Source organism: Gallinula chloropus, assembly GCF_964237585.1.
Source record: "Gallinula chloropus genome assembly, chromosome: Z".
NCBI classification, from domain to species: Eukaryota; Metazoa; Chordata; class Aves; order Gruiformes; family Rallidae; genus Gallinula; species Gallinula chloropus.
In genome coordinates, this window is record NC_140089.1 from 86,547,188 (window position 1) to 86,575,057 (window position 27,870).

The 27,870-nt window shown below is 46.9% G+C and overlaps 1 protein-coding gene across 2 annotated transcripts in view; it reads right to left on the reverse strand.

Moving 5' to 3' along the window:
• Window positions 1-2,899: 2,899 nt before the first annotated feature.
• PIAS2 (protein inhibitor of activated STAT 2) overlaps window positions 2,900-27,870 on the reverse strand; it is a gene marked incomplete at its 3' end in the record, with an annotated part of 32,062 nt that continues 7,091 nt past the window's right edge. The window contains exons 2-15 of one of the 2 annotated variants that reach the window (XM_084278127.1): window positions 26,206-26,680; window positions 21,927-22,011; window positions 21,068-21,118; window positions 20,851-20,941; window positions 18,566-18,700; window positions 15,144-15,249; window positions 14,692-14,765; window positions 13,092-13,252; window positions 12,437-12,570; window positions 11,862-12,027; window positions 6,489-6,635; window positions 5,446-5,477; window positions 4,673-4,710; window positions 2,900-3,082 (exon numbers count right to left, since the gene is read on the reverse strand). In XM_084278127.1, coding sequence (XP_084134253.1) covers window positions 2,900-3,082; window positions 4,673-4,710; window positions 5,446-5,477; window positions 6,489-6,635; window positions 11,862-12,027; window positions 12,437-12,570; window positions 13,092-13,252; window positions 14,692-14,765; window positions 15,144-15,249; window positions 18,566-18,700; window positions 20,851-20,941; window positions 21,068-21,118; window positions 21,927-22,011; window positions 26,206-26,680 — 1,878 coding nt within the window. The remainder of the gene's footprint in view (window positions 3,083-4,672; window positions 4,711-5,445; window positions 5,478-6,488; window positions 6,636-11,861; window positions 12,028-12,436; window positions 12,571-13,091; window positions 13,253-14,691; window positions 14,766-15,143; window positions 15,250-18,565; window positions 18,701-20,850; window positions 20,942-21,067; window positions 21,119-21,926; window positions 22,012-26,205; window positions 26,681-27,870) is intronic. The other variant, XM_084278128.1, reaches the window with a different exon arrangement.

The following is a 27,870-nucleotide window of genomic DNA, read 5'->3' on the forward strand; positions in this document are numbered from 1 at the left end:
GCCTCTTCACTGGGTCATCAATGTCTTTTCCTCACCCCTGGGGGAGCTTCCTTAATGCCCTTTATACCCACTCCAGCTGTCCCCTTCCTGGGGTGGAGAGTCACATACTATAGTTACCTATGTTTAGCATGGGCTTCTTTTAGCTCGTTAGCATATTTACAGCTATCAATTCTAATGTTTATTTTGATAAACATTAAAGAAATGAGAGATAATGAAGCAAAAGATCTTTCTCCAGGCACTGTAGCCTCCAAGCCTGTCTATAGAAAATCCTCCGGAGTCTCTAGCCAAAACAGGGACCTCCTGCCCCGCATAAGACGCCCTGGGCTGCTTCTCATGCCGGCCTTTCAGATCCCCATCAGCACTGTTCAGGTGTCAGTGCTTTTGATCTCCCAGGTGCCCTTCCCAGACCCAGGAATTACCTCGGTCAGCACAGGGGAGAAACGACTGTTCAGCTGAACACGTAGCGCGTCCGGCTCCCTGCTGAACCAGTACGGCTCAAGTGCCATAAGTCTGCATTTGGCATTGCTGTCGCGGGTCTACAAGATATAAAGGTAAAGACAGTTGCAACACTCCTGCCCAAAACAGCTGGAGAACACAACCACCTCAGCCCTGGTAACAGGGCACAGTAATGTAACAGTATTCCAGCCACAGTTTCTGAGCCTGTAAGTGTTTTAAGAGCACACATCCTCAAAATAGCACTCACCCTTACTTCTCTGACGTACACAAGATGTTTACATCCTGTCATCCAGTTCAACAATTGCCTGAGTCACACTTCAGCTTGGTATTAACAGCACAAACAGCACCTTCAGCAACAGTTACCAGTTTCAAACACTTTATTCAGAATTATCCTGGAACCCCTCTCTACACTCTACGTGTAGCTCAAGCCACTGTGATGCAGAAAGCGCGGCTCTGCTGCAGGCCATTGGAAAAACCCTCCATGAGCAGCATGGCTTTACTGGAAACAAATCATGCTAAGAACTCATCCCTAACACGTACAAAAAACTCAACAGATAAGCAAAGAACAGTATTAAGACCAGTGTGTGAATTGAAGAGACTGCTGTGAACAGATCACATGAAAAGGCGATGAGGAATAGTAAGGGCAGACAAGAGTTACAATACATCCTTCTTCAATATTTCTTATCCATATACTTTATTCATTCTATGAAATACTGTAACAGTAATGGCTAAAAAAAAAGCAACACAAAATTAGGAAAAAGTGAAAGCTGGTAATTAGGGAAGGAATAATCTCAATAGTTACTCAACAGAAATGCACTCAGAAAAGTTCCTATGTTGACATATACAGACAATTCCATTGTTCCAGCTGTACAGAAATGACTAAACGTTCCTGGTCTGTAACCTCTTCCCCATACAGCACTGCTGAGGTTGAGTCATGGAACCATCACAGTTGGTACAGACTGCTGGAGAGCAGCCTGTCCAAAACCCTGCCAGAGCAAGATCCCCACAAGCAGGCTGCATGGGCAGGTTTGGATGTCTCCAGAGATGGAGACTCCCCAGCCTCTCCTGGCAGCCTGGCCCCAGGCTCTGACACTCTCACAAAAAAGAAGTTAGTCCGCAGGGTTAGATGGAGCCTCCTTTAGTCCAGTTTGTGCCCATCCCCCCTTGTTCTGTCCCTGGGCACACCTGGACAAAGGCATTCTCCAGACCCCACCCATCAAGTATCAGCATAGATAAGATCCCCTTAAGTCTTCCCTTCTCTGAGCTATCCCCAGAGGTGTACAGGGAGACATTACATAAAAAGCAGCAGATTCATTATAGGAGTAAAACAGGAGGAAGTTATATACCTATCAAATTAAAAAAGTTATTATTAGGAAGCCATGTAATAATGTGGGACAAAGCATCACTGAGCCCTACAATTGTAATTCATGTTAGGTGGGCACGCTGCAGCTACAGCTTTTATCTTTCAAAAAGCCAAACCTCCCCCAGCAAGTCAGAGTGTGGCATTCCCCAGCTGTGCAGCAGTTACAGAAGAGAGAAGCCAGGAGCAGGAGATCCTAGAATACCATGCACTGGAAATCATAACTACTGCTTTTCCTTCTTAAGCTGTCACAGAAAACCTACCCTTCATTTGAAGATGTTGAAGGGTGACAGTTTCAGGGGGCCACCAAGGACTTTGTGGTGTAAATCAGAGGTTAAAGGCCAAGCCAGAAATTCAGCTATAGCTCAACTGTGCCTAGTTTACAGCTCTTGTTGGTAGGGAGGTGTCCTGATCCTAACATGACAGCACAGATTGTGCAATGCAAGGTTTGCATAGATAGTTTGTCCCCTCCGTAGCCCAAAGAACAGCAAGAGGAAGAAGTCACAGCTTAGGATTTCATTGCCTTTGTGAAAAGCATGAAATCTGATAAAAGACAAACGGTCTCATTTGCAGAGGCTACGAGTCATGGCTATTTCACAGAGCTTCAGTGTCTTTAATGGAGTTATTACAGGCCCCAGTGAAGAATACTAAAAATTCACCAATGAACATAAATCTGCACTTCTTCGGGGGGGGGGGGGGGGTAAGTGCCTTTTTTTTTAAAATTAATTACAAAAGTTCTTGTTTGTTTTTACATTATTGCTGAGTCTTACAACAAAATTACAAAGGGCTGAAGGAATCCCCCCAGCAAGAGAAATTCATTTTCCCCAGGACAAAACCAAAGCACATAACACATATTTTGAAGGGGCCTTTTCTACACCATCTGCTTAAACAAGGAAGAAAAAAAAAAAAAACATTAGTTAAAAAAATCTCTTCTGTTCCTGGTGTAGATGTTTCTCCATTTTCCAGGAGGCAAATCCTTTCCAATAAATACCAGAGTAACTTCAGGGATGGTGAAGTCTCAGAGATAAAAAAAAACCATCAGCTCTCTGCAATTTCTGTTGGAGTCCCCGGCTGCCCCTTGTCTCAGTCCAGTGAGATGATGTCAGGAGCGCTGCCGCCGCTGCTGGTTATCACTCCGGTCTCGTTCTTGCTGGAGGAACTAACGTGTGTGCTGCTCTCCTGGTGACTGGTTGATGTGATGATGCTGCCAGGCGTGCTGCTTGTTAAGGTTGAGGTGAGACTATCCAAAAACATAGGAGGACAGTACTGTTTGAAACAAACAACGAAGAATGAAGAGACTAACTGCACGAGGGAAATGTATGCTCTGAAGATACATCTTCCCTACAACAGGCACAAAACACGTTACTGGCAGAGCCTCCTTGACGCATGCATAGGCAAGAGCCGAGGTTCTGCCAAACAGCAGGTAAGCAAGCAGAGGTGGCAGTTGTAACCTCCCTCCCCTTATCCCCCCTGCTATTTCTCTTACTAACTGGTTGGCTGAAGCATTCGCTAGTGCATTAAATAAACCCACTGTCATGACCACACAATCACAAAACCACCCCAACACCCTTTAGTGTTTGGAGACCGTTCACCACCTGTAGCTATTGGGCATAACTGCAAATTTCAGGCTCCTTTCAATACAAAAGGTAGAAGAATGCTTTTTGCTACTTTGATGAAGATTAGAATAAATTTCATCCCCTCAAATGGCAGCAGCTCCACTAATCAACATTTTCAGACTATTAACTGCAAAGATACATGCAGGTCTATAACGTTTTAGCAGTAAGAAACAAGTCCTTGAGCTGATCTAAAATTCCTGAAGTGGAAGACAAGCAGAGCTCAACATCTAAAGCATTCAGAAACAGCACAGGGTCACCAGGTGTCAAAGGAGAACATAATGTAAGACACCCACATGCACATCGTTCAACACACCTTACTTTTCCTTTACCCTCTGGATCTCGTATGGAGCTGAGCCTGAACTATCTGAGCTGTCCGAAGCGGACACTCTGCAGCAGCATCCCTGCTTCCAGCCTCCCACATAAACACACATTGTAATTCCCACTTCTGGCAGTTCAGATCTCAAGGTCAGGGACAGGGTATTGCAAGATGCAGTAAGTGAAAGGACAAGGAGGAAGTTCATCCTTTGTTTTTAAGGCACCAGAAAGTCAACTCTACAGCAGAGTCCTGTTGCTGTTGTCTGCTAGTGACAAGAGATGCAACAGAGGGTCTGCTTCAGATCCTCTTGTCTTCGCAAGGGACCTACTGTTCCCCCACACTCTGGGCCACAGTCTGTAAAAATCACTCCCTCAAACTGCACCAAGTTTTAATTTCCAGGGAAGGAAAAGCACCACTTAAGTTACTTCTGACCTACAAAGCTTCCATATAATCCAAACCCAATGGGATTTGGGTGTTACACGGGGGGGGACTTCAGTGTTGGGTTGTGTGCCCATCAAATTAATGAAGGTATTTCCTTTGAACTTTATTTCATATCAAAACCAACAGAAACAGCAACTGGTGAAGTGTATGTACAGAGCTGAATCTGGACTACAAGTGCAGGGCATGAACTAAGAGACTGAAGTACATGGTGGGGGTATTCAAGTTAGTGCTGTGCAGGTGTCTGCTTTAGAAAGGCGAGGTATCAATGAGTGGATTTACTATCACAGGCTCAGCTAATCCTCCCCTAAAGCATCTTCATCACCACCTCTTGCTGGGAAAACTGATTTCCCTGGTCTGTGGTTAGGTCTCAGCAAGCAGACTGCGAAGATGGTATGGATGAAGAGAGCACCCTGACAGTTACTGGAGCAGTATGGCACAGAAGACAGACTTGGAAATAAACCCCACAGCAGTTCAGAAACATACCTGTGAATCAACTGGGATTAGCGAAAGAAAATCCAGACCTAGGAAGAAGAGAAGGATAATAAATCAGTGTGTCTTTCTTTTCCTCATACACAACAAATGTAAGGAACTTTTTTTGTGGTTGTAGAACAGATTTTGCAATTGTTACAGAGTTTCTAAATGGAATATACCACTTTGACACTACTCTCAACAACTACTTCAGGCAGCAGCTACACGAGTTACCGAGTACAAGTGGCTCTCTTAAGAATGAGAATGATGTAATGATGTATTATTCTCTGGATATTGCAGGGTGGTTCAATGTGGTTGCTTAAATGGAGGTTGCCATTTGGAGCTGTTGGTTCATAATGCAAGTTTCACTGCATATTGTACCTGACTTGGCCAAACTGGGACATGAAGAGTGTCATCACATTAAAGATGCTGGAATGAAGTAAAGTCACAACATGCACAAGTCCAAAAACAAGCAGCAGGTCTCTTCCTCCACCCACGGGCAGCCAATAAGGAAACATTTCTAATATCATCCCCGTTTTGTGTCTAGACAAATAAAAGGAATGAAGAAGAGGAAACTACAAGTAGTTCAACGTATATCCTCCAAGAGCAATGACAACTAGCGCCCGTCTTATACACCACTAGTGTGCAAGCATTTAAGGCAAGACGTTTAAAGTTATTAAACCAATGAGAAATTACAGCCTTTTTTTGTTTTGTTTCTAAATATTGGCCTTGTGTTTGCTATGTCAACAGAAACAAATGGTAAACTTACTCCCTCCCTCTTACCTCACCTCCAAATCTGTTCGGGCCAGTGGCATCTCGCCTCCATTAGAGGGGAATTTTGGAGGCCGTTTTAAGATCAGCTGCTTTTACAGAATTGGCAGCTTCTTGTCTTGCACGTTTTCTAGAACTTCAGCTGGCAGAAATGGACAACAGTTCTAGATTCCCATTCTCACACCTTACTCTTCCTATCCCAATTTGGGAAGGCAACGGATTTCTTAACGAGGGAGACGTGGAGGGAGGGAGCAGTAAGAGAACCAAAATGGACAGAGAAACAAGAGGAATGATATCCATCCCATTGCCAAACTAGTGCTGAAAGAAGAGGAAAAAACCCAGAGATGTCACAGGAGAGAAATGGAGACAGGCAATGGAGGGGGAGAGAGAAGTACAGGGGGGCCAGTGTGACACCTGTCACCACAAGTCACCATTTCCTGGGCTCTGGGTTCGCTACAGCCGGCAAAGAGAACCCCAGAGTCCCTACATATAGTGTTCTTTTCAAGGAGCCAGGATAGAAAACAATCAGTATCCCCACCTTTTGTCTGACATTTAGCGGCAGTGTTGAAGAATACATCATAGGCATTTAGGGTCTAGGTAAAGAAAGTCGATAGAGGTCAGCTTACATATTGTAGCTCACCTTAACCGTTTTCATACAGTCTAGACAAAGCACCACTAGAATCAGGTAACAGTTGGGATGAGTCAGTGCCATCGCACGTCTACCACTTAAACAGGCAGCCACTCTCCCTCGCGTCTACAACACGTAACGACCGGATGTTTACGCAAAGTGTAACTGAACACAGCGAGAGGAGCTTCTGGCTGCCGTTCCAGAGTGCCAGTCTGGGGGAGTACCCCAGGAGCGATGCTTTTCCCATCACTGGGACTGGAAAGCACTAGGCTTGTCTAGACATCGCACCAGCAAAACAGTCTTGTCTCATTTAAAAACAAACAAAAAACAACCACGAAACCAAAAAGGTTGATCAATTCTCCAATTTTTACCCACCCCACAGATTAATAAAAAAAAAAACCACCTGTCAGAATGGCCGTTAAAAATAGGCACCACCTACCTGGCAAGTCTGACGAGATACTGGATATCGGTGGGTGGTGGAATGGTACGGGGTAGTCAGTCAGGGAAGGAGGAATCGCAGCGGCATCGACCGTCGTCACGCTGGGCACTCTGACGGCGGATGGCTGATACATGAGAACCCTGTTTTACCAGCAGGGGAAACGACAGACAACCTGGCCGTTAGTCACCCAAGAGAAACGAGGCACCACTGTGCACACTCACTCACAAGGTTCCTAGGTTACAACACAACTATAGAGTGGCTACTCACTACACAGTATTCCACTCTAATTTCCTCTTTCATAACAGTCTTTACAATAACATGACCGTATCTTGCCTCTCAACAGCAGCTGTGATATAAGAGCAAGTTGGCATTGAAACAGAGGGCAGTGCTGGAGTCATTCATTCAAAGACAGAAATGGAAGTCTGTATCTCTGGAGCACCCCATGAGGGACATGCAGGAAGCCAGAGCCAGGAGAAGAGCGCCTGCTTCCACTTCACAGAACCATTCCTGGTCCTACCCTGTCACACCACGGGCATGGCTGGATGTTACTCAGCCCCTGCAGCACAGATTGTACGTGTGAGTTAAATACCAAACCCATCTTTACTCACAGCCTGAGCCCAAGCGAAGTTTAGCTCTCTGGGAGCACGTAACCAGTTAAAACCCACCTGCGTTCCCCCCTCCTGCCTGTTTACATCACAGCACCAGTGGAAGACAAGATCACAGGCTCCAGGAAACCCTCTGTACGCCCCAGGGAAAGTGGGGATACCCAGAATCACACACTGCTCCCAGCAGCCGTGAGCGTTACTCACGTCTTCCTCCTCAGACTGCTGCACTGGTACATTTATGTTACTTCTGAAGGCAGAAGGTCAGATTTCAGAACCTCCCTTCCCAAGCACCTCTTAAGACATCAGCCTACATTGCCCCTGCCTACAGGAAGACACCCCACAGTTCTACTACAACTAACACTGTAACTTGCATTAAGGATGAAAATAGGCTGTTTCCAGACCCAAACAGTAAGGAAAATACATGTCACAGATAATAAAACTCAGGGACATAAAGGATAATAAAAAGGGGTTTTTTAGATACGTGAATAGTAAGAGGATGACCAGGGATAATGTGGGTCCCTTGCTGAATGAGGAGGGTGTCCTGGTAACAGGGGATGCTGAGAAGGTGGAGATACTGAATGCTGCCTTTGATTCGGTCTTCACTTCAAAGGCCCCCTGCGACCCACAGATCCTGTATGAAAGTTGGAGTGTTGGAGAAATGAAGAATTTCCCTCTGGTTGAGGTAGGGGAGGTCCAGGAGCAGCTCAAAGGGATTAATGCACACAAATCCATGGGCCCAGAGGGGTTACATCCACGTGTGCTGAGGGAGCTGGTGGAGGTGATTGCTGAGCCGCTCTCTATCATCTTCAACACGTCTCAGAGGACAGGAGAAGTGCCTGAAGACTGGAGGACAGCCAATGTCACTCCAGTCTTTAAAAAGGGCAAGGAAGAAAGAACCTAGTACCTATAGGCCAGTCAGCCTCACCTCTGTCCCCGGAAAGGTAATGGAACAGCTTGTTCTGGATGCCATCTCCAAGCAATTGGAAGAGGAGAAGGTCATGAGGAGCAGTCAGCATGGATTCACCAAGGGGACATCGTGCTCGACCAATCTCACAGCCTTCTACAATCTCATGACAGGCTGGGTAGATGGAGGGAAAGCAGTGGATGTCATCTACCTTGACTTCAGCAAGGCCTTTGATACTGTCTCCCATGATATCCTGATAGCAAAGCTGAGAGAGCACGGGATAGATGAGTGGACAGTGAGGTGGGTTGAGAACTGGCTGTCAGACTGGGCTCAGAGGGTTGTGATTCATGGAGCAGAGTCTGACTGGAGGCCTGTGACTAGTGGTGTTCCCCAGGGCTCGGTGTTGGGTCCAGTTCTGTTTAATATCTCCATTGACGACCTTGATGAGGGAACAGCATCCACCCTCAGCAAGTGCTGATGATACAAAGCTGGGAGGAGTGGCTGACAGGCAGGACACTGCGCTGCCATCCAGAGAGACCTGGACAGGCTGGAGAGCTGGGCAGGGAGAAACCAGGTGAGGTTCAACAAAAGCAAGTGGAGAGTCTGGCATCTGGGAAGGAACAACCATTTGTTACAGGACAGGCTGGGGGATGACCTGCTGGAGAAGACCTCTATGGAGAAGGACCTGGGGGTCCTGGTTGATGACAGGTTGGCCATGAGCCAGCAGTGTGCCCTGGGGGCTAAGAGAGCAAAAAAGCAACAGTGTTTCATTATCACTGCTGAAAGTTGAAGATGAGCAACTGTTTGCTCACAGAAGATCCATGGGCTGAGATACAGTACACAGAATCACAAGGTTGGAAAAGACCTTTGAAGATCAAACCCGACCATTCCCATCCTAAGCTAAACCATATCCCAGAGTACCTCATCTACCCTTTTTTTAAACACATCCAGGGAAGGTGACTCAGCCCCCTCCCTGGGCAGCCTGTTCCAGGCCCTGACAACTCTTTCAGGAAAAAAAATTTCTAATATCCAATCTAACCCTGCCCTGGCACAGCTTCATGCCATTTCCCCTTGTCCCATCTCCTGTCCCCTGGCTGCAGAGACCATCGCCCACCTCTCTGCACCCTCCTGGCAGGGCAGTGGAGGAGGGGAGAAGGTCTCCCCTCAGTCTCCTCTTCTCCAGGCTCAACACCCCCAGCTCCCTCAGCCGCTCCTCACAGGATTTGCCCTCCAGCCCCTTCCCCAGCCTGGCTGCCCTTCTCTGGACTCACTCCAGGACCTCAATGTCCTTCTGATGGTGAGGAGCCCAGAACTGGACCCAGCACTCCAGGTGCAGCCTCACCAGTGCCCAGTCCAGGGGCACAATCCCCTCCCCAGACCTACTGGCCACGCTGTGTCTGACACAAGCCAGGATGCCATTGGCCCTCCTGGACACCTGCACATATCACTGGATCATGTTCAGCCTGCAGTGACCCAACACCCCCAGGTCCTTCTCTGCCTGACAGCTCTCCAGCCAGTCTCCCCCAGCCTGTAGCTCTGCATGGGGTTGTTGTGTCCCATGTGCAGCACTCTGCCCTTGGCCTTGTTAAACCTCATCCCACGGGTCTCAGCCCATCGGTCCAGCCTGTTCAGATCCCTCTGAAGAGCCTCCCCAACCTCAGGCAGATCAACACTTCCTCCCAGTTTAGTGTCATCTGCAAATTTACTGGGGGAACATTCAATCCCTTCATCCAGGTCATTGATAAAGACCTTGAACAGAACTGGACCCAGGACTGAGCCCTGGGGGACTCCACTCGTGACCGGCCTCAGCTGGGTTTGATCCATTCACCACCACCCTTTGGGCCCGGCCATCCCACCAGTTTCTAACCCAGCTGAGGGTCCACCTGTCCAGGCCAGTGGCAGCCAGTTTCTCAGTCAGAATGCTGTGAGAAACAGTGTCCAAGGCTTTACTGAAGTCCAGGTAGACACATCAAAGCCTTCCCCTTGTCCATTAAGCAGGTCACCTTGTCATAGAAGGTGATCAGGTTAGTCTGACAGGATCTACCTTTTGTAAACCCATGTTGACTAGGCCTGATCCCCTGGCCATCACGCACGTGCTGCATGATGGCTCCCAAGATGACCCTCTCCATGATCTTCCCCGGGACTGAGGTCAGACTGACAGGCCTGTAGCTCCCTAGATCCTCCTTCTGGCCCTTCTTATATATGGGTGCAACATCTGCCAGGCTGCCGTTGAGTGGAACTTCCCCATTCTGCCAGGATTGCTGATAGAGGATGGAAAGGGGTTTGGCTCACTCAGCACCCTTGGGTGGATCCCATCTGGCCCCATTGACTTGTAGGTATCTAACTGGCCAAGTAGATCACTAATCATTTCCTCCTGAACCAGGGGAGCTTTGTTATTCTTCCCCTCCCTGTCAGCCAGTTCCTGAGGATGAGTACTCAGGGAATATCCAACTTTACTATTAAAGACTGAGGTAAAGAGGGAATTAAGGACCTCAGCCTTGTCCTCATCTCTTGTCACCAATGTTCCCTCTGTGTCCTATAAGGGCTGGAGATTCTCCTTGCCCCTCCTTGGACAGTTAATATACCTAGAGAAGGACAGTTAATATACCTAGAGAAGGACAGTTAATATACCTAGAGAAGGACAGTTAATATACCTAGAGAAGGACAGTTAATATACCTAGAGAAGGACAGTTAATATACCTAGAGAAGGACAGTTAATATACCTAGAGAAGGACAGTTAATATACCTAGAGAAGGACAGTTAATATACCTAGAGAAGGACAGTTAATATACCTAGAGAAGGACAGTTAATATACCTAGAGAAGGACAGTTAATATACCTAGAGAAGGACAGTTAATATACCTAGAGAAGGACAGTTAATATACCTAGAGAAGGACAGTTAATATACCTAGAGAAGGACAGTTAATATACCTAGAGAAGGACAGTTAATATACCTAGAGAAGGACAGTTACGCCTGCTTATCACTTCAAGAGCTGGCAGAACAGGAGGAGTCTGGTTTTATTACCCATAGTACAAGGCATACACCAGTACCCTGACACACAGGCACACACCTCACATGTGCAGCAACACTAATATGCCACTACTACAAGCTGACACTTGGAATCAACTCACAGAGCAGCGACTGCTGGTGAGCCAAACCACTGCCTCTCTTTCCCTGCAGGTCCCCCCACGTCCCACAGGCGAAGAGCAGGAGCTGGACAGAAGCCACAGAGAAACTGCACAGACTGAGACAGACAGGAAGAGCCACAAGAGTAAAGAGGAGAGTTAAGTCTGCGCTGAGGTCAGGCACAATTACAAAGGTGGAGCAGCTGACAAGAGGACATGGGAAGTTGATGGCTGTGCTAACAAAGGTGCAAGATGACTGATAACCACAGCCAACAACAGCTTCCAAGACATCCCAGACAGAAAGATGGAGGAAAAGCTTGTCTCGATTCACAAAAGCAGAGCACCTCCCTTCCAAGACTGATAGGATGGGCAAAAGACTCATTTCCTCAGCAGACTAGATCACCAGGGCACCAGACAGACAGTGAGAGAGAAGCCTTTACATGACATTAATTTACTCCAAATGCATAAAACTCCTCCACTTGGCATTATCTGCTTTCCTGTTCACTAGCTTAAACAGCATCCTTTTCTACGGAGGAATATCCCTGCAGACACAGCAACAGTCAGTGCAAGATGCAAGACTAATTGTGGTTTGCCTGTACAAAGGTACTATTACAACACAACCTTCTGCAAAGAGAGGAGCTGGATCCCAGAGGGAGATTACAAATCAATTTCCCTACACATCAGTTAACCTGAGGCATTCACAGCAATCTTGTAACTTTCAAAGTGACAAACCCTTTCATTGGGTTTCCAGATGGTTCAGAAGTAAACATGTACTTTCTTTTGGGAGAACCCTCCTCTTCATCTGAAGAGCTTTCCCCTGTCAAGTCAATAACGTCAACTTTCTTGTTTACGTCGCTGGCCACCGTCACAGAACATGTTTTGCTGGCAACACTGGAACCTAAACAAGAAAATAAAACACCACTGTGTTTTAAACGCTGTTGGCATCAGCAGTTTCTATTTGCAACAGAATCAGGAACTCAAATCCTGCTTCAGCTCATCTTCCTGGCCGCTACGGAGAATGTTACAGCCCAGGAACTGTGTCACAGAAGCTTTAATCTTTCTTTACCAGTTTAAGGACCTGAGACAACAACCACCTTTTGCTTCCTTAACCACTATAGCAAAGAGCAAAGACACAGCTCAAAAACGCACACTTCCAGAGATGCACCCCTCTGTTTTAGTTTAAATGACAAGACTGTTAGAAACATGAAGCACTCCATGAAACAAACAACAACCACACACATTATCCAAGCTACAACCACATCTCTGAGACCTTTTGCGGGTTACAACCAGTGCCCAGGTGTATCTACCTTCTATTTTTGTGCATTGTGAACTTGAGACTTTCACTGCTTCTTTCTTTGGCCTCATGGGGCACCAGGAGCCATCTTCTTGGAATTTGATCTCATCCACATCTGAACATTCATTAAGGATTTCCATGAAGAGCCTGAAAAATAAAAGTTGAGGGGTTTCCATTTTGATTCCAAGTGATACTTTCATTCTAAGTGAAAAGGAGACAGAGTGGAAGAGCAAATTACAATCCCCTTCAGCCCACTGCATGCCCTAGTTCACCCTACCCAAAAGCCTTGAGTTACAGCCTTTGCAGATTTCCCTACAGAAGCACAAATCAACATCCTTGACACTTGCTTAGGAGTCAAACTTATTTAAAGCTAACCGCTTCAGAGATAGGGTCAAGTAAGAGGGACACCTATCCTTAGGCACCACGTTCAGATTGCTCCAGAGGAAATACCCTGAGGCTGGGAAGTCTGATGACACATTTCAGAGCTAACCTTAGGCAGTTCATCACAAAGGATTAGAAGTCAGCAGAGCCCAACAGTTCTGTCCAGTCTAGAATGTTCTGACAAAGAAAACAGCACGAGACAGCTAAACATCAAATCCCAAAATCAGCCAACAAGTACATAGTGAAAAACCTGAAGTAATCGTTAATCTGCAAACCCAGCCTCTTACCCATCTAAGATGAGGCTCTCATAAGCTGCCTTTTTGTCGCAGACAGGGCAGATCCAGGTAGGCTTCTTCTCATTCATTTGAAGATAAAGAGCAGCATCAAAACATTGCAGGTGTGTGCACGTAGCAGCCCGACATGGGATTGTCAGTCTCATTTTTCCCAGCTGCAGGAGATGCATTTGAAGAGTGTCAGAACAGAAGGCAGCACAGTACGCCTGGGTGGCTAGCAATGAGATCAGAGGCAGGCAGTGAAGTCGCTCTCTTGTCTCACTACAGAGATGCCCAGCGCTAACGCCGCTGCAGGCAAATCCACCCTATCGAGGGTGCACGTACAGTGCACTTCAAGGGACAGTAAAGACAGCCTCAACGTCTTCACTGGACAGAAAACAAGGGTATCTAATGGACCTGCATCAACATTATCTCTGAAAGACCCACTGAAGCGCTCACTTTTATCATTTGCTTTTAGACAAGTATTTCGAGGGGTGTTCGTGAGCTCCACTTACATTAGAGCAGCCTAACACCCACTCCAACATAGAGCTTAACAGGCCAATCACCAACACAGGGCCAGTTTCTACCTGGGAAGAGAGACCCCAAGGCAGCACTACCCAGTGCCACACAGGGATCAGCTTTGTTGTTTGTTGTAGCACCTCGCCTGAACTCAAGCCAGCAGTGTGCCCAGGTGTCTAAGGCACCAAGGAGGTGACCATCCCCTTGTGCTCAGCTCTGGTGAGGCCACACCTCGAATACTGGGTTCAGGTTTGGGACCCTCACTCCTAGAAAGACATTGAGGCCCTGGAGCATGCCCAGAGAAGGGCAACGGAGCTGGGGAAGGGGCTGGGACACAAATGTGATGAGAAGCAGCTGAGAGAACTGGGACTGTTCAGTCTGGAGAAGATGAGGCTGAGGGGAGACCTTATCTCTCTCTCCAACTCCCTGACAGGAGGTTGTGGTGAGCTGGGGCTCAGCCTATTCTCACAGGATAACCAGGGAATGGCTGTGAGTTGCACCAGGGGAGGTTCAGGTTGGAAATGAGGAGAAATTTCTCCTAAGAGCAGTTGGGCACTGGAAGGGGCTGCCCAGGGAGGTAGTGGAGTCACCATCCCTTGGGAGTGTTCAAGGAAAGATTGGATGAGGCACTTAGGGACATGGGTTAGTGAGTAATAGAGGTGATAAGGGGACAGTTGATCTTGGATGATCTTGGAAGTCTCGGACAACCTTCATGATTCTATTATAAACAATATCACCAAGGTGAGGAGATACAAAGTGTTATTCATTCCTACATCCTTTAATTGTTCTGCCACCCTAATTGGTGTCAACACCACAATGTAGGCGACTACTGTTTAAATGCCTCCCTATACATGCAGAGTAGCAATGTGATTCTGACTGCATGCACATTTCTAAGCCACACTTGGCTGAACGCTGCTACAACCAGGTGCTTGTAGATGCACCCTTCCCCCCCTATCTTACGTTAGTTTGACCTTAATGAGTCAGTATATAACAATACCCAATGTAGTTTCTAAGTCAGGGCCGTTTAAAAGCAGCCCAACTCTACAGTAAGAATGAAAACACAGATCTGTGTGTGTCGATTTCCAGCCATACTTACAGGACACATCAGAGACACCCGCAGACTGGTTGTGGCAATCTCGCTATCAGGATCTGCAGTTAGTTTTTCTTTAACTATTAAAATAAATTAAGAGGTTTATACACAGACATCGTTAATTAAAATGCTCAACTTGATTTGCCAGTACCCACACTTTGTCTCCAGGCATCTAAAAAACACCAGGCACCCAGCAAACTAGTTCACAGTCGTACCAAACAGTGACAGGTCAACACTGCGCAGCACGAGACTGTCTGAAGTGCAGCAGATGCACCAGCAGTGAGAGCGGTTAGTAGAGCAAACTCACACTGACACGCAGCGAGCTAAATACTGTCATCACCAATGGACATGGGCTGCCTGTTTAAAAAGCTGCAAATCCCCCAAGCATTACCCCTTCTAGTTTTAAAAGAGTCTCTCCCCACCCTCAAAGTCGAGGCAAGCAAACTGACGCGACTTACTCAGTGCTCTGGAATGGTCGGGGTTTCTGATGCCTTTCATTTTTAACCTCTGCAAAAGCATAGCTGAAGTAAGCTGACGAACAAGATACACAGACATGGAGTAATTCTACAAAAAGAGTGATTACAGGTTATTGATTTCATACAGTACTCCTGCTATGACAACAGTTGTAGCATACAGTAAAACAAAAACACGCTGATTCTTTGCTCAATAGATATGAAAAGCATTGACAGGCGACTTCATCGCTGTGAAAGAGTCCAACACTCCAACATAGTTCCCCTGCCAATCAAGTCCAGTTGCCCTACTCCAGTTGGGACTTAACTAAGAATTAATTCTACAGCCAGGAAACAAATCTGTGCTCTTTACTCCGAGAGATGATTTAGACCGGTGACACACCTCCTCATACATGCAGTGGTTAAGAACTTCTCACATTTATCTCCCAAATCCTTCAGCTTTCCCAGTCTCTTACTGGGCAGCTCAAAGACAATCACATGACAGAAAACCAAAATACAAATTGCTCTTCCAGGTGCAAAACCAACACCTTCGCCACTCTCCTGGTATCACCTCTTTTGCTTGCTCTGCACTTTCAAGCCAAGCCTCATTACACCATCCCATGCCTCTGAGGCTGGCCACAGTCCCTAGCATTTACTGCTCATTTACTACTCTTCCCTAACTCACACCACTTGCCAGCTTTCATTCACTGTTCGCTCCTCCTTCAGGGTCACCAATGAAGAGACAGTTCTGCAGTTACTCCTTAATGCTGCAGAACTGTAATGGTTTCACCTCTATAACAAACACAGCCTGAGATCTCTTGTTTCTACTCCCTGCCAGCCACCTTCTGCCAGCACTGCAGAAGAATTTTAAACACTACCACCTGCTGCCCTGCTCCTTCTTTACCACCTATAGGAGAAACAGCTCTTACCCAGGTGAGCAGATGGCATCTAAATGCATGCAAAACCACTTAGGGCCACAAACTGACCCCAGGCTGGAGCACCTCTCCTATGAAGACAGGCTGAGTTGAGCTTGTTCAGCTTGGAGAAGAGAAGGCTCTGGGGGGACCTTACAGCAGCCTTGCAGTACTGGAAGGGGCCTACAAGGAAGCTGGGGAAGAAGGACAAGGGGTGATGGCTTTAAACCAGAAAAGGGGAGATTTAGGTTAGGTACTGGGAAAAAGTTCTTCACTATGAGGATGGTAGATACTGGCACAGGTTACCCAGAGACACAGTGGAGGCCCCATCCCTGAAGACATTCAAGGTCAGGCTTGATGGGGCTCTGAGCAACCTGATCTAGTGAAGGTGTCCCCCCACACTGCAGGGGGTGGGACTAGATGGGCTTTAAAGGTCCCTTCCAACCTCACACATTCTATCATTCTAAGAGAAAAGGATTATTTTTCCTCTTAACAAAAGACCCCCACACTGTTCACTGCCCACAGAAAGAATTCTACTAGCTCAAGGCTGACTGGCTCTGTGGGGTTAATGCCTCCTTTGCTCAGAAGGCTTCCACTCTCAGTCAAGTGCACACCAGTAAGCCCCTGCCAGGTGAGCCCCATTGACACCTCCCCACTGTCCCCAAGGGTCCCATTTAGAGGATGAGTGGCAGCAGCTTGCTCTGCGAGCTCTGATACTTCCAGCTGTCACGTTTCACTTTGAAACGTGTCATGTCTCTGGTCCACCAGGTCCACCAGTTTTGATTCTGATGAAAAAAGTAAGAGGCAAGCTACTTTGATAACTGAATCCAGAATGATTTACACAGCTAGCCACAGGTAGAGTTCTTACTAATCAAACAACTGAAGGGCTGCTGCAACAGCTATTTAAACCTAGGAAGAATTTAGAAATTCCTCACACTCTCCCTTTCTTCCTTTAGTAAATCCACAGGGGCGTTTCCAAACAGCCATGCAGACACCTCAAAAGCTACCTGCCTTTTCAACTGTGACTAATGACCACAGGCACTAGAAAGCAACAGCTACCACACTTCCATCACCACCCCTTGAGCTCCTGCCACCTGAAATCTAAGAAGCTTTCCCCCCTGTTGTGGGTTTGTGTGGCAAGGTTTGGGGGAAGGGAGGGGGGCAGGGGCTGCTTCTGGAGAAGCAGCTACAGAGAAAACACCAGCTGGGCTGAAGGTCAGACCTGCTACTGACCAAGGCCGAGCCCATCAGGGATGGGTGGCAGCACCTCCGGGGAACAGCAGCCAAAAAGGGAAAAAAACCCAAACCAAAACCAAAACTGCAAGCAGATGCTTTTTTCCCCTCAGAGAAGGGAGAACACATGAGAAAGAAAGTGTGATGCAGGCACCAAGGTCAGTGAAGGAGGGGAGAAGTTGCTCTAGGCACTGGAGAAAGAGATTCCCCTGCAGCCTGTGGAGACGACTGGAGACATTCTGTGATTTATGATTGGACCCCACAGCAGTGACCCACGCTGGGGCTGCTGGGGAGGAGCTGAAGCCCCTCTGGGAAGGTCTCACACTGCAGAAGTTCATGGAGAACTGTCTACTGTGGGTGGGACCCCACACTGGAGCAGGGGCAGAGTGTGAGGAGTCCTCCCCTGAGGAGGAAGGAGCAGCAGAGACAGCATGTGATGGACTGACCTCAACCCCCACCCATGTCCCTCTGTGCTGCTTGCTGGGGGGGGGGGATGGGGCACAGGCAGAGGGAGGTAGTTTCAGATTTGGTTTTGTTTCTCATTATCCTACTCTGTTTTCATTGGGAGCATTTTCATTTCTTCCCTGTCCAGCTGAAAAGGGGAGTCAGAGCGGCTTGGGTGGGTGTCTGGCCTCTGTACAGCGTCAAACCACCACACCCCCACTGCAGCTTTCCATGAAATCTGGAACTGCATTATGAAGAGGTTTCAGTTTTCTTCCCCCACCTTCCGCCACCCCTCCCCCCCCCCCAGCTCTCTGCCCTCCCCCACACTGAGTCACTTCTCCCTCAAGTCATCCAAACTTCCAGGAACACTCCTCATTTGTAAGAGAACACACACTGCTCAGATATCCTGTATTACAAACAGGCACTGGGCAAGTAGGGTCCATCCAAGCGTGTTTGAGATCCATCAAGCCCCAAAACAGCTGACACCAGCAGCCTGACACATCCCCAGTAAACCCTTCTCAGCGACCTGCCATGTAAAAGCTTTCTCAGCTGGAAATAAACCAAAACAGGGGTTGAATTTGGAAATAAAATTTTAAACCAACTCAGAAAGGCCGTTCTCATGTGAAAAAAGGGATCTTAAAAGAACAGAGGTGGAAATATCCATTAACCAGCTTTTACTATGAAGACAAAAGTGCTCTTGTTAACTACTCAGTATTAACTGGTTACAAAATACAGTAGTAATAGGACACACTCACTGGTGTACACCTTGCCATCAGCAAGGGGTGGTGGGAACACCAGGTGAGGCGACTCAGACAACGTCCCACAGAACACAGAGCTCACCTTTCCGATTTCAGAAGCCCAGGAGATGGAAATCTGGTTTGGCACTGCGGAGGACAGCCGAACTAGAGACGTGATATTCAAGGGGCGCCCAGGTCGCTTCTGTTCAATTCCATTTTTGGGAGGTGGAGCATAGCCCTGTGGGAAGGGAGGACAAGGGAGGTGACACTAAATGTTGTCACAGTACTCTAAAAACAGACTTGGTGAACAGATTTATGGGAAGCAGGTAAACCTAAAGACTCTAGACCAGAGTCTAATTCAAGGCTTACTCTGAGAAATCAGGCTTTGACAGTCTAACACTGTCAAGTCAACCATATCTCTAAAGCACTTCGTATTTTAAAGTGGTTTTACAGAAGTGGTGAAAGGGTGGAAAAGAATGTGGTTCACCAAAGTGTAAAAAAAAAAAAAAAAAACATTGATGCTTTGCCCATTTCTCCCCCCCACCCCACTGAAAGAGTGGAACATAGCAAGGGCAGGGCCTCAGTGACAAGCACAGCAAGTCATGAAGAGTGAATTCAGCATTTCACACCCAGAAAACACTTCACGGGTTCTAAGAAGCAAGAAACTTGGTTCCAAGAGCTCCATATCTCTGCGCTGTGCAGCTGCTGGAAGCTTCCCCTATGTCTGACAGAGCCAACACCAGCCAGATTGAAGATTGTTCTGCTGCTGGCCAAGGTCACACCCATCAGCAATGGTGGTAGCACCTCTGGAATAATAGCATTAAGAAGGAAAAAAACCCCACAGGCAGCAGCTTTTGCAGCCAGATGAATAAGGAGGAGTAAGAAACTCTGCAGACACCAAGGTCCGTGAAGAAGGGAGGGGAAGAGGCACTCCAGGCACCAGAGCAGAAATCCCTCTGCAGCCCGTGGAGACCGTAGTGGAGAGGGTGTCCCCTGCAGCCCATGGAAGATGATGGGGTGTAGAGATCCACCTACAGCCCATGAAGGACCCCATGCTGGAGCAGGTGGAGACACCTGAAAGAGACCGTGATCCCACAGGAAGCCCGTGCTGAATTAAACTCCTGGAAGGACCAAGAGCCCATGGAGAGAAGCCCACACTGGACCAGGTGTGCTGGGGGAATTTGTGACCCCATGGGAGACCAGGCTGGAGCAGTCTGGGCCTGAGGGACTACACCCATAGAAGTGACCCATGCTGAGACAGCTGGTGAAGAACTGCAGCCTGTGTGAGGAGTCCTCCCCTGAGGAGGAAGGTGCAGCAGACACACAGTATAATGGACTGACCCAACCCCATCCCCCTGTGGTGCTGGGGGGGAAGGCAGAGAAATGGGGAGTGAAGTTGAACCTGGGAAGAAGGGAGGGGTGGGGGGTAGGGTTTAAGGTTTGGTTTTATTTCTCATTATTCTTCTCTGTTTTGATTGGGTAAATTTTTTTCTAGGCTGAGTCAGTTCTGCCCTTGCCAGTCACTGCTGAGAGATCTCTCCTGCCCTTATCCTGACCCAGGAGCCTTTCATTCTGTCTCCTCTCCCCTGCCCAGCTGAGGAGGGCAGTGATTGAGCAGCTTTGGGAGGCACCTGAACCCCAGCCTGGGTCCACCTATCACATCTGCAAGGCCTATGAAGGGCTGTACCTGGAGTATCAGCAGCACTTAAGAGCTGTCAGGCTTTGCTGCTGTCTGCACAAATGAAATTTGATATCATGTGCTCAGCTTTGATGAAAAATTTCATACCCTGGGCAGCTTTTCTCTGTCTATTTACCTCCTGTATGATGCCTGCAAATTGCACCAGGAGCCAGACAGTTCCCTCTTGTTTCTAGGCAAGCACATCACCCCAGGCTTAACATGAGCACAAAACACTGGGGTGGTATGAAGGAGCACATGGCATAACTGCAGCTTCCTCATCTCACCCTGCCTCTGTCACCGTGAGAGTGACAGCCTAGCTGGAACTCTGGGAACCTCTGTTTTCAGCTCACATAGCCGGCAGTCCACTCATCTCAAAAACTCATCCTGCACCAAAAAGGTGCCAATAAAAGACTGCAGCCCTATGTCTTGTCAGAATCATAGAAGGGTTTGGTTTTGACGTGGTTTGTGGTGGCAACTGCAAGAGAAGAGGTTTGCTACAGAAGGCTGAAACACAATTAATCCATGCAGCAGCTCTAACACAACTAATAGCAATAATGCCTCTCTCACACAGCCAGAGTACAAACCATATGCCTCACATAAGTAACTAGAGAAATGTCAGACAACTTGATTGTTTTAGCAAGCTAAAGACAGAGAAAAAAACACACTCCCCCAAGTCACAGAGGCCAGAAAACACACACACACACGCTTACCGGCAATGGAAACAGCTTCCCATTTACTTTAATACACAAGCTATTAGGGTAATTGTCTTCTTGAGGACAGCTTGTCTCTGCTAGGCAGAACCTACATCCCCAAAGAGAGAAAGTGTTATTTTCAAGTGTCACCACATTCGTATGTCCCCACAAATACCCAGACTTGTGTTACATTAGACAAGTAAAAAGTTACAGGAGAACACTGTGAAGAAGGTACCTTAGCTGAACTTGGACTGTGTAATCTCTCCTGCCGCCTGGCAAGTAGTCCCTGTGACAAACAGAAAGGGAAGCACCTGGTTAGGGTAGAGCAGATCTCACATTCCAGTCATATGCAGAAAGAACTCACACACCTGCCCCAACATTACTAAACTCTGTTCTTATTTTCCTTTTAATGAGCTATGAACAAGAATACAACACCCCTGTTACACACTTCTTTAGGATCACCATCCTGTCAAGAGTTTATAGTAACAGTGAAGTAGGATGTTGCCAGAGAGGGAGAAACACTATGAATCCTCTTGGCCTGCACCACAGCTCTTGCAATGATACGAACAGTGGGACAGAAGGTAAAAGCAGCCTTCCATTCCTGCAGCCAGGAAGCACACAGGGAGGAAAAAGATCACCACCCCTCTAAATTGTCATAATTATTTGGAACCAAGTAGTTGCTAACTCTTTAGTAGTGTGGGATTCATCCCAACTGCACATAAATCCTGTGCACTGTATTTCCTGGAGAAAACAGAACAGATAAACTAGCATTACTTTGGGGAGAATTGTAACTCTGTGAGGTGTTGGAACAGGCTGCCCAGAGAGGGGGTGGGTGCCCCGTCCCTGGGGGTGTTCAAGGCCAGGTTGGCTGGGGCCCTGGGCAACCTTGTGTAGTTCCAGGCCTGGAGGTTGGTGTCCCTGCCTGTGGCAGGGGGGTTGGAGCTCTGTGATCCTTGGGGCCCCTTCCAACCCACACCAGTCTGTGATTCTGTGATTCTATGATCTGCAAGCTTACACAGTGCAGGAAGTGAATCAAAACCTCCCATGCTTTCTCCTAAAATTTGGTAAAGATTTACCTGCCGTGCTCTTCTTACCTGGAAATACAGATTTCTCTGACCTGATGAGGTGTTAAAGCGAAGACAAAAAACTTCTCTTGGAATCTCTGAATGCCACTCTGTACTGGAAAACAAAAAGAGAGACACAAAAGGGGTTTAACCAAGGTGATTAAAGTCATTGATTAAAACAGGATCTGCAAATGAGTTTTTCCTGGAACAAGGTGTAAGTCACTTAATATATTCAAACTGTGGCTGAACTGCATGTAACTGTCAACAGGAAAGCAATGGAACAAATCATTCGTTCAACTATATTCAGATGGCTTAATATCACATTACGCTTCAGTACTACAGCAGCTTGGCAAGCCCTGCTGTAATCCCTCCTCCCAAGGGAGAGAGGTTCAGACAAACACCCAACAAAATGTAGCACTGGATACGAGTACACTGACAAAAGCAGTACCAGGGATAAGATGTTTACAACTACATTAATGTACTACAAGAGAAGAACATTCACCAGAAGTTATTAATGGACAGATGGAAAATTACTCAATTGAGAAGCAGCTAAACGTAACAAAGCCTTTGGGGAGGAAGCACAACCTCTAATGCTAGGGAAGAAAGCTAGACCTCATGTCTGTGAATGTCCCCTCAATTGCACTTGGCAAGAAGAATATATTTACAACTTTCAGATCAGAATCCTTCTTGTCTGATAGTGTCAGGAAGCAATAATTTCAGCATTAAGGGTCCACAGTGTGTACATGTCAGTTTTCTACTTCCTTTTGACTTGAGAAGTTATCAGTCTTGACCTGAAATAAAAGTACATTGCCCTTGTCCAACAGTTTAAGGTAACCAGAAAGGATTACAAATGCAAACAGAGTACAGCCAAGCCAGGCAGGTTTGGAAGAGGCAGGCTGTCTTGTACACTGGGACATTCAGAGATGACCACCTCTATGCCCAGACAAACACACACAATCATGGCATAGAAGCCAGTGGAGCAAACACACACCCCAAGTTCCTCAAACAAGGCAGAACAGCTACACTGTCCACACAGGTACCACAGACCGCATTTTTATTTTAAAATAATACTTGAGCACATGTGAAAAAGATCATGGAAATATTCTGTCACTTAATTGTGTGTTAAAACAAAGCCTCACACCTACACCTGCTCCTGTGTTCTCCCTGTTCAGAGTCGCAGTGAAGTGGACAACAATCCCAGCTCTCTGACCTACCTGTGTATTTGGTTTCTGAATCTTTAGTTTTCCCACACACAAAACTTGTGTGTTCCATTCACCCAGGTCTACTAACTGGGACTATAAGCTGTGCATATCAATCTGATATGAGACAGAGTGAACAAGTGGCTGACAACTGAACTGGTTAGCTGTGAGCCATGAGCTGTCTTGTAACACAGAATAACCCAGGAAGGCAGTTAAGATCCTCAGCCTTTGCCAGGACATCACAGCACTGACAGATCATCTTCACCAAGGTAATGGCAGCACAAGCCATAGAGCCTTCCAACACCAGAGCAGCTGTGGTACCAATGCAGGGCTTCAGTACTAAATTCTTCACTAACTCATGTCAGGACACACAAACAGAGGTGATGACAGGCACTGCAAATAATGCTGGTTAGGGATGACTGCTGCCTGAAGTACCAGCAATCAGTATATGCCTTGCTGAGGCACAGGTCACAGCCTGAAAGACTATTATCAGCTAGAAATTAAACGTTTTGGTGGCTGCAAACACCCTGGAAAATGCTTCAGTGTTTCTAAACAATATTGTTCATTAGTTAGGGAACAGATGACCATGTAGGTAAGACAGGCTGAACTGCCAGACAGAAAACAATGTATTTCCAAATGATTCAATATCTTTAAGAGTGAGACAACTGAGGAAGATAAATGGAGATTTCGTGTTATTTGGGAGACCAAGGTCCACTTAACATCTAAATACACAGCATGGCAACAATCTGTATGCTGAGAAACCTTCACTGAGTCCAACACCGAACTCTGCTGCACGAAGTGTCTGTTTCAGTGCCAGATGTCAGAACCCATAAAATTGTTGGGGTGAATAAACCTGAACTACTGGCCAGTGGCCTTGTCTTTAAGTTGTTATAGTTAGTTAATTACTGACCCTGAAATCATTTTTCCTCATGACCCTGAGAGATGTGCTCCTCACCTGTACCAGACAAAGTATTAGGAAGCCTTTGTTTACTTGGAGGAAGTGGGCTCAAACACTGGAATCACCAAATGGTTTGGGTGGGTAGGGACCTCAAAGTCCCCTTATTGCCCCCCTGCCATGGGCAGGGGTACCCTCCACTAGCCCAGGTTGCCCAGAGCCCTGCCCAACCTGGTCTTGAACCCTGCCAGGCATGGAGCATTTACCAGCATTCTGGGCACCCTATGTCAGTGGTTCACCACCCTCAGTGTAAAACATTTCTTCCTTACCCAGTCCAAATCTTCCCTCCTTTGGTTTAAGCCCATTTCCACCTGTGTAGTTCAGGTTAATTCACCCCAACAATTTTATGGGTTCTGACATCTGGCACCTTCAGGTTCCTTAGATGGTCTTGAACCTGATCTTCTCCTACAGTGGGCATTTCTTCATTCTCCCAGTCCCTGCCTTTGCCTTTTGTAACCTAAGCAGTGTGACTAGAGCCCTTGCTGGTGAAGACTGAGCTTTCTGCATATCCTGTGTAACCAGGTCTCCTGATTCCTTCCAGAGAAGGCACACATTTTCCTATCTTCTCCTTATCACTGACATACCTATAAAGGTCTTCCTGCAGCTCTTGACGTCCCTGGCCACGTTTAATCCCATCAGGGCTTTAGCTTTACTAACCTGACCCTTGGATGCTCATTTTCTCTGTATTCCTCCCAACCTACGTGCATGCCCTTGCTTCTACCTTCCATAAGCAGCACACCTCTTCAGAGAGTGCATCAGGTCAGGAGATGGGTGCCTCTGCACCTCTCAAAAGAGTCACCTGCTACTGTCACCCATCAACTTTCCTTAGTTGTGCTGGTTGCTATACAGGGAGCAGACCAGGCTGCCTTACTCAGCTCCAGCATCACTCCTGTATGGCAGGTCTTCCCTCTTTAGTCTGTAGATTGGTGAAGTGGTTCTGCAAGAGCACCTTCACCTTCAAGGGAAATCTCTCCTTCCTGCTGGTCCTTCCCATCACAAGCTTACATTCTTCTGCATTATTGGCTCGATGTGTGCCAGCTGGGGAGTTTTTGGTTGTCTGGCCACGGGCCATGGGTCCATTGCAAACTGTGCTTGGAACTAGCTATTTGCCTCCTTCTCAGCCTCCCTGATGTTACATAGCCTTCTCACCACCTCCTGCAGCTCAGCCACCTGCTGCAGGTCCTCCACCTGGGCATACCTTTTGCAGGCAGGTCTCCTTGCTCCAGGAGACAGGTGCAGGCACTTCCTGCAATCTGAAGGATGGATGCCCTTGACCTGTCACAGAACAATGCCCAGTTTCTGGGTTATGTGTACTCTGTGTCCCCACTCAGCCAGCGTAACGCCCTCTTTTGAAGAGATACCCCCTGTGCTTGCCTCCCCAGGCAGCTTGCCACACCACGCTCTGTTTGCCCGTTCCGGGCCACCTGTGCTCCCCAGGGCTGCATTCTGCAGGTGTGGGGGTGACTGTTGTTGCTCCAGGAACTAGCTTCCTAGAGACATGGTCAAGTGCCCCAAGCCTGTCAATGTTTAAGAAGCATTTGGACAATGCCTTTAACTATTACTCTTCAACTTTTAGTCTGCCCTGAAGTGGTCAGGTAATTAGATGATCACTGTAGTTACCAAAAGAACCATTCTCAGAATCACAGAATGCTTTGGGTTGGAAGGGACCTCAAGGATAATCTAGTTCCAACTCCCCTGCCACAGGCAGGGATGCCTTCACTAGACCAGGCTGCCCAAAGCCCCATCCAACCTGGCTTTACACACTTCCAGGGAAGGGGTATCCATGACCTCCCTGGGCAGCTTGTTCCAGTGCCTCACCACCCTTGCAGTGAAGAATTTCTTCGTAACATCTAATCTAAACCTACCCTCTTCAGCTTGAAGCCATTCCCCCTTGTCCTATTCTACTTTCTACTGCATTATTTATTATTCAAAAGACAAAGATCTTTAATCACACAATATCTACAGAAGTGAACGATATTTTCTAAAGTGTGTCTTGGCATTTCTGAGAACAAGCAGAGAAGAGAGGACAAAGGTAAAGATGAGAAGGAAAGAGAGTTCCCAGCTGCAGAAAGCCATGTAAGTCTGGACTTAGCACTGTTACAAGCAACACGTATTTCATGAATTAAGCGACCTGCAGAGCTATTAAGACACTTACCTAGACTTGTAGGTTTTATGAGCACATCAAGCACATCGTAAAAAGGCAGGGTCTTCAGCTGAACATCAGGATGAACAGGTGGAATCGGAGGGGAAGGCTGCTGCATCTCAAAGTGTCCCTTAGTGTCTTGGAGGAGCACTGAACTGACAGGCGAGGAAGGTGACAGAGTTGAGACTGAAGTGGAGGGGTGTGGGTGAATGCCACCAACAGCCAGGTCAGACTCCACAGGAGAGGATCTATTCTCCAAGTTGAAAACCGCAGGTTTTATAGCTGTTAAGTCCGAAAGTCCCTCAATTGTCCTTGGGAACCGGTGCCTATAGAGTTCTCTGATCTTGATCTGAACTGCTGGGCTACAGCCGCTCTTCACCAAGTGCAGTGCCCTCATCAGGAGGTCATGCTTCCGCCCACTTTTGTTACGTCCAGCAAACCCCAGCAACACTTGTAGCTCAGAAACCCGAAAACTTGATATCATATTCTAGGAGAAAAAAAAACCAAAATACACAGGTAAACCAACAATACCTTATTTTTGAGGAGCATGGTGAAGCACCTGAACTTCCATCATTCTCTTTTCGGGTTTATCTTCGGTACTAACTTAATCAACAAAAGAGTTGGTTCAAAATAAAGTAACAAAATGTCCAGGATGAAGGCTGAGTCTGGTTGTGTTAAAGGTTTCAAAGACCTCTAATTGTGTGCACACTCAAACAACAGTGGCAACAAAACACGAATGCAAGCTGTGCTGTGCTACCTTAAATCCACAGGCAAAAGCACAGCTCCAACACAGAGTCTGCTTGTTTCACTAAGCAAGACAAACAAAAAAAAATCAGATGCAGCAGCATAATCACCCATCTTCCAACACATTTTAAGAAACAAGATAAGGAAATACGTAATTTCTGCGTAGTTTATTCTGAAACATCCTTTCTTTTGGGCAGCAAGTTAAACACATGACAGACACATCAGGCTTTACTCTTGAAAGGATGGCACAGCAAGGGGTTCACTTCAAAAGCTGCGTTTTATCACAGTAACAAACTGTTTAATCAACTTGACTGATTCTTCCAGAACACCACAGAAAGCTTCCTGCCCTTTTCAGATCACCTTCTGGTATGATGGGACATTGAAAGATCTCTTTGAAGAGGTAATACTATTTACTTATCAGATAGCTTTGGAAGACTGAGGATGGAACTATGAAGTTCATAAACATAAATATTCTCATCCTAAAAAAGACAACCCACTACGAAAGGGGAAGTGATCTCCTCCCCCCCTTTACTACAAACTAGTAACTTCACATAGGTGCACCACCTCACATTTTTGTGAGCAAGCTCTTTCCCGAGGTATAAAACTGCCCAGGATTATTCTAAGCAATTTCCTTCCCATTTCTGTGCGACTTCTCCACTGTAACAAGAAGGTTATGTTTTAAAGACAAAAGAATTTCTGACTTTATGCCGAACTGCTGTACCCCATCAACTCCAGACTCAAGGAGTGGCAGATGAAGTCCCTAAAGAGAAGGTATGAAGTAGTAGACATCTGAGATCATAAAAGATATTTTTAAAGTTAACAGTTCAAAAGTGCACTCTTGACTTTAAAGCAGCAATCCAATTGATAACATTTAAAGCTTTGGGCATTGATTTCAAAAAGGGTACAACTCAGTGCTTTGGGTTTGGGTTTACC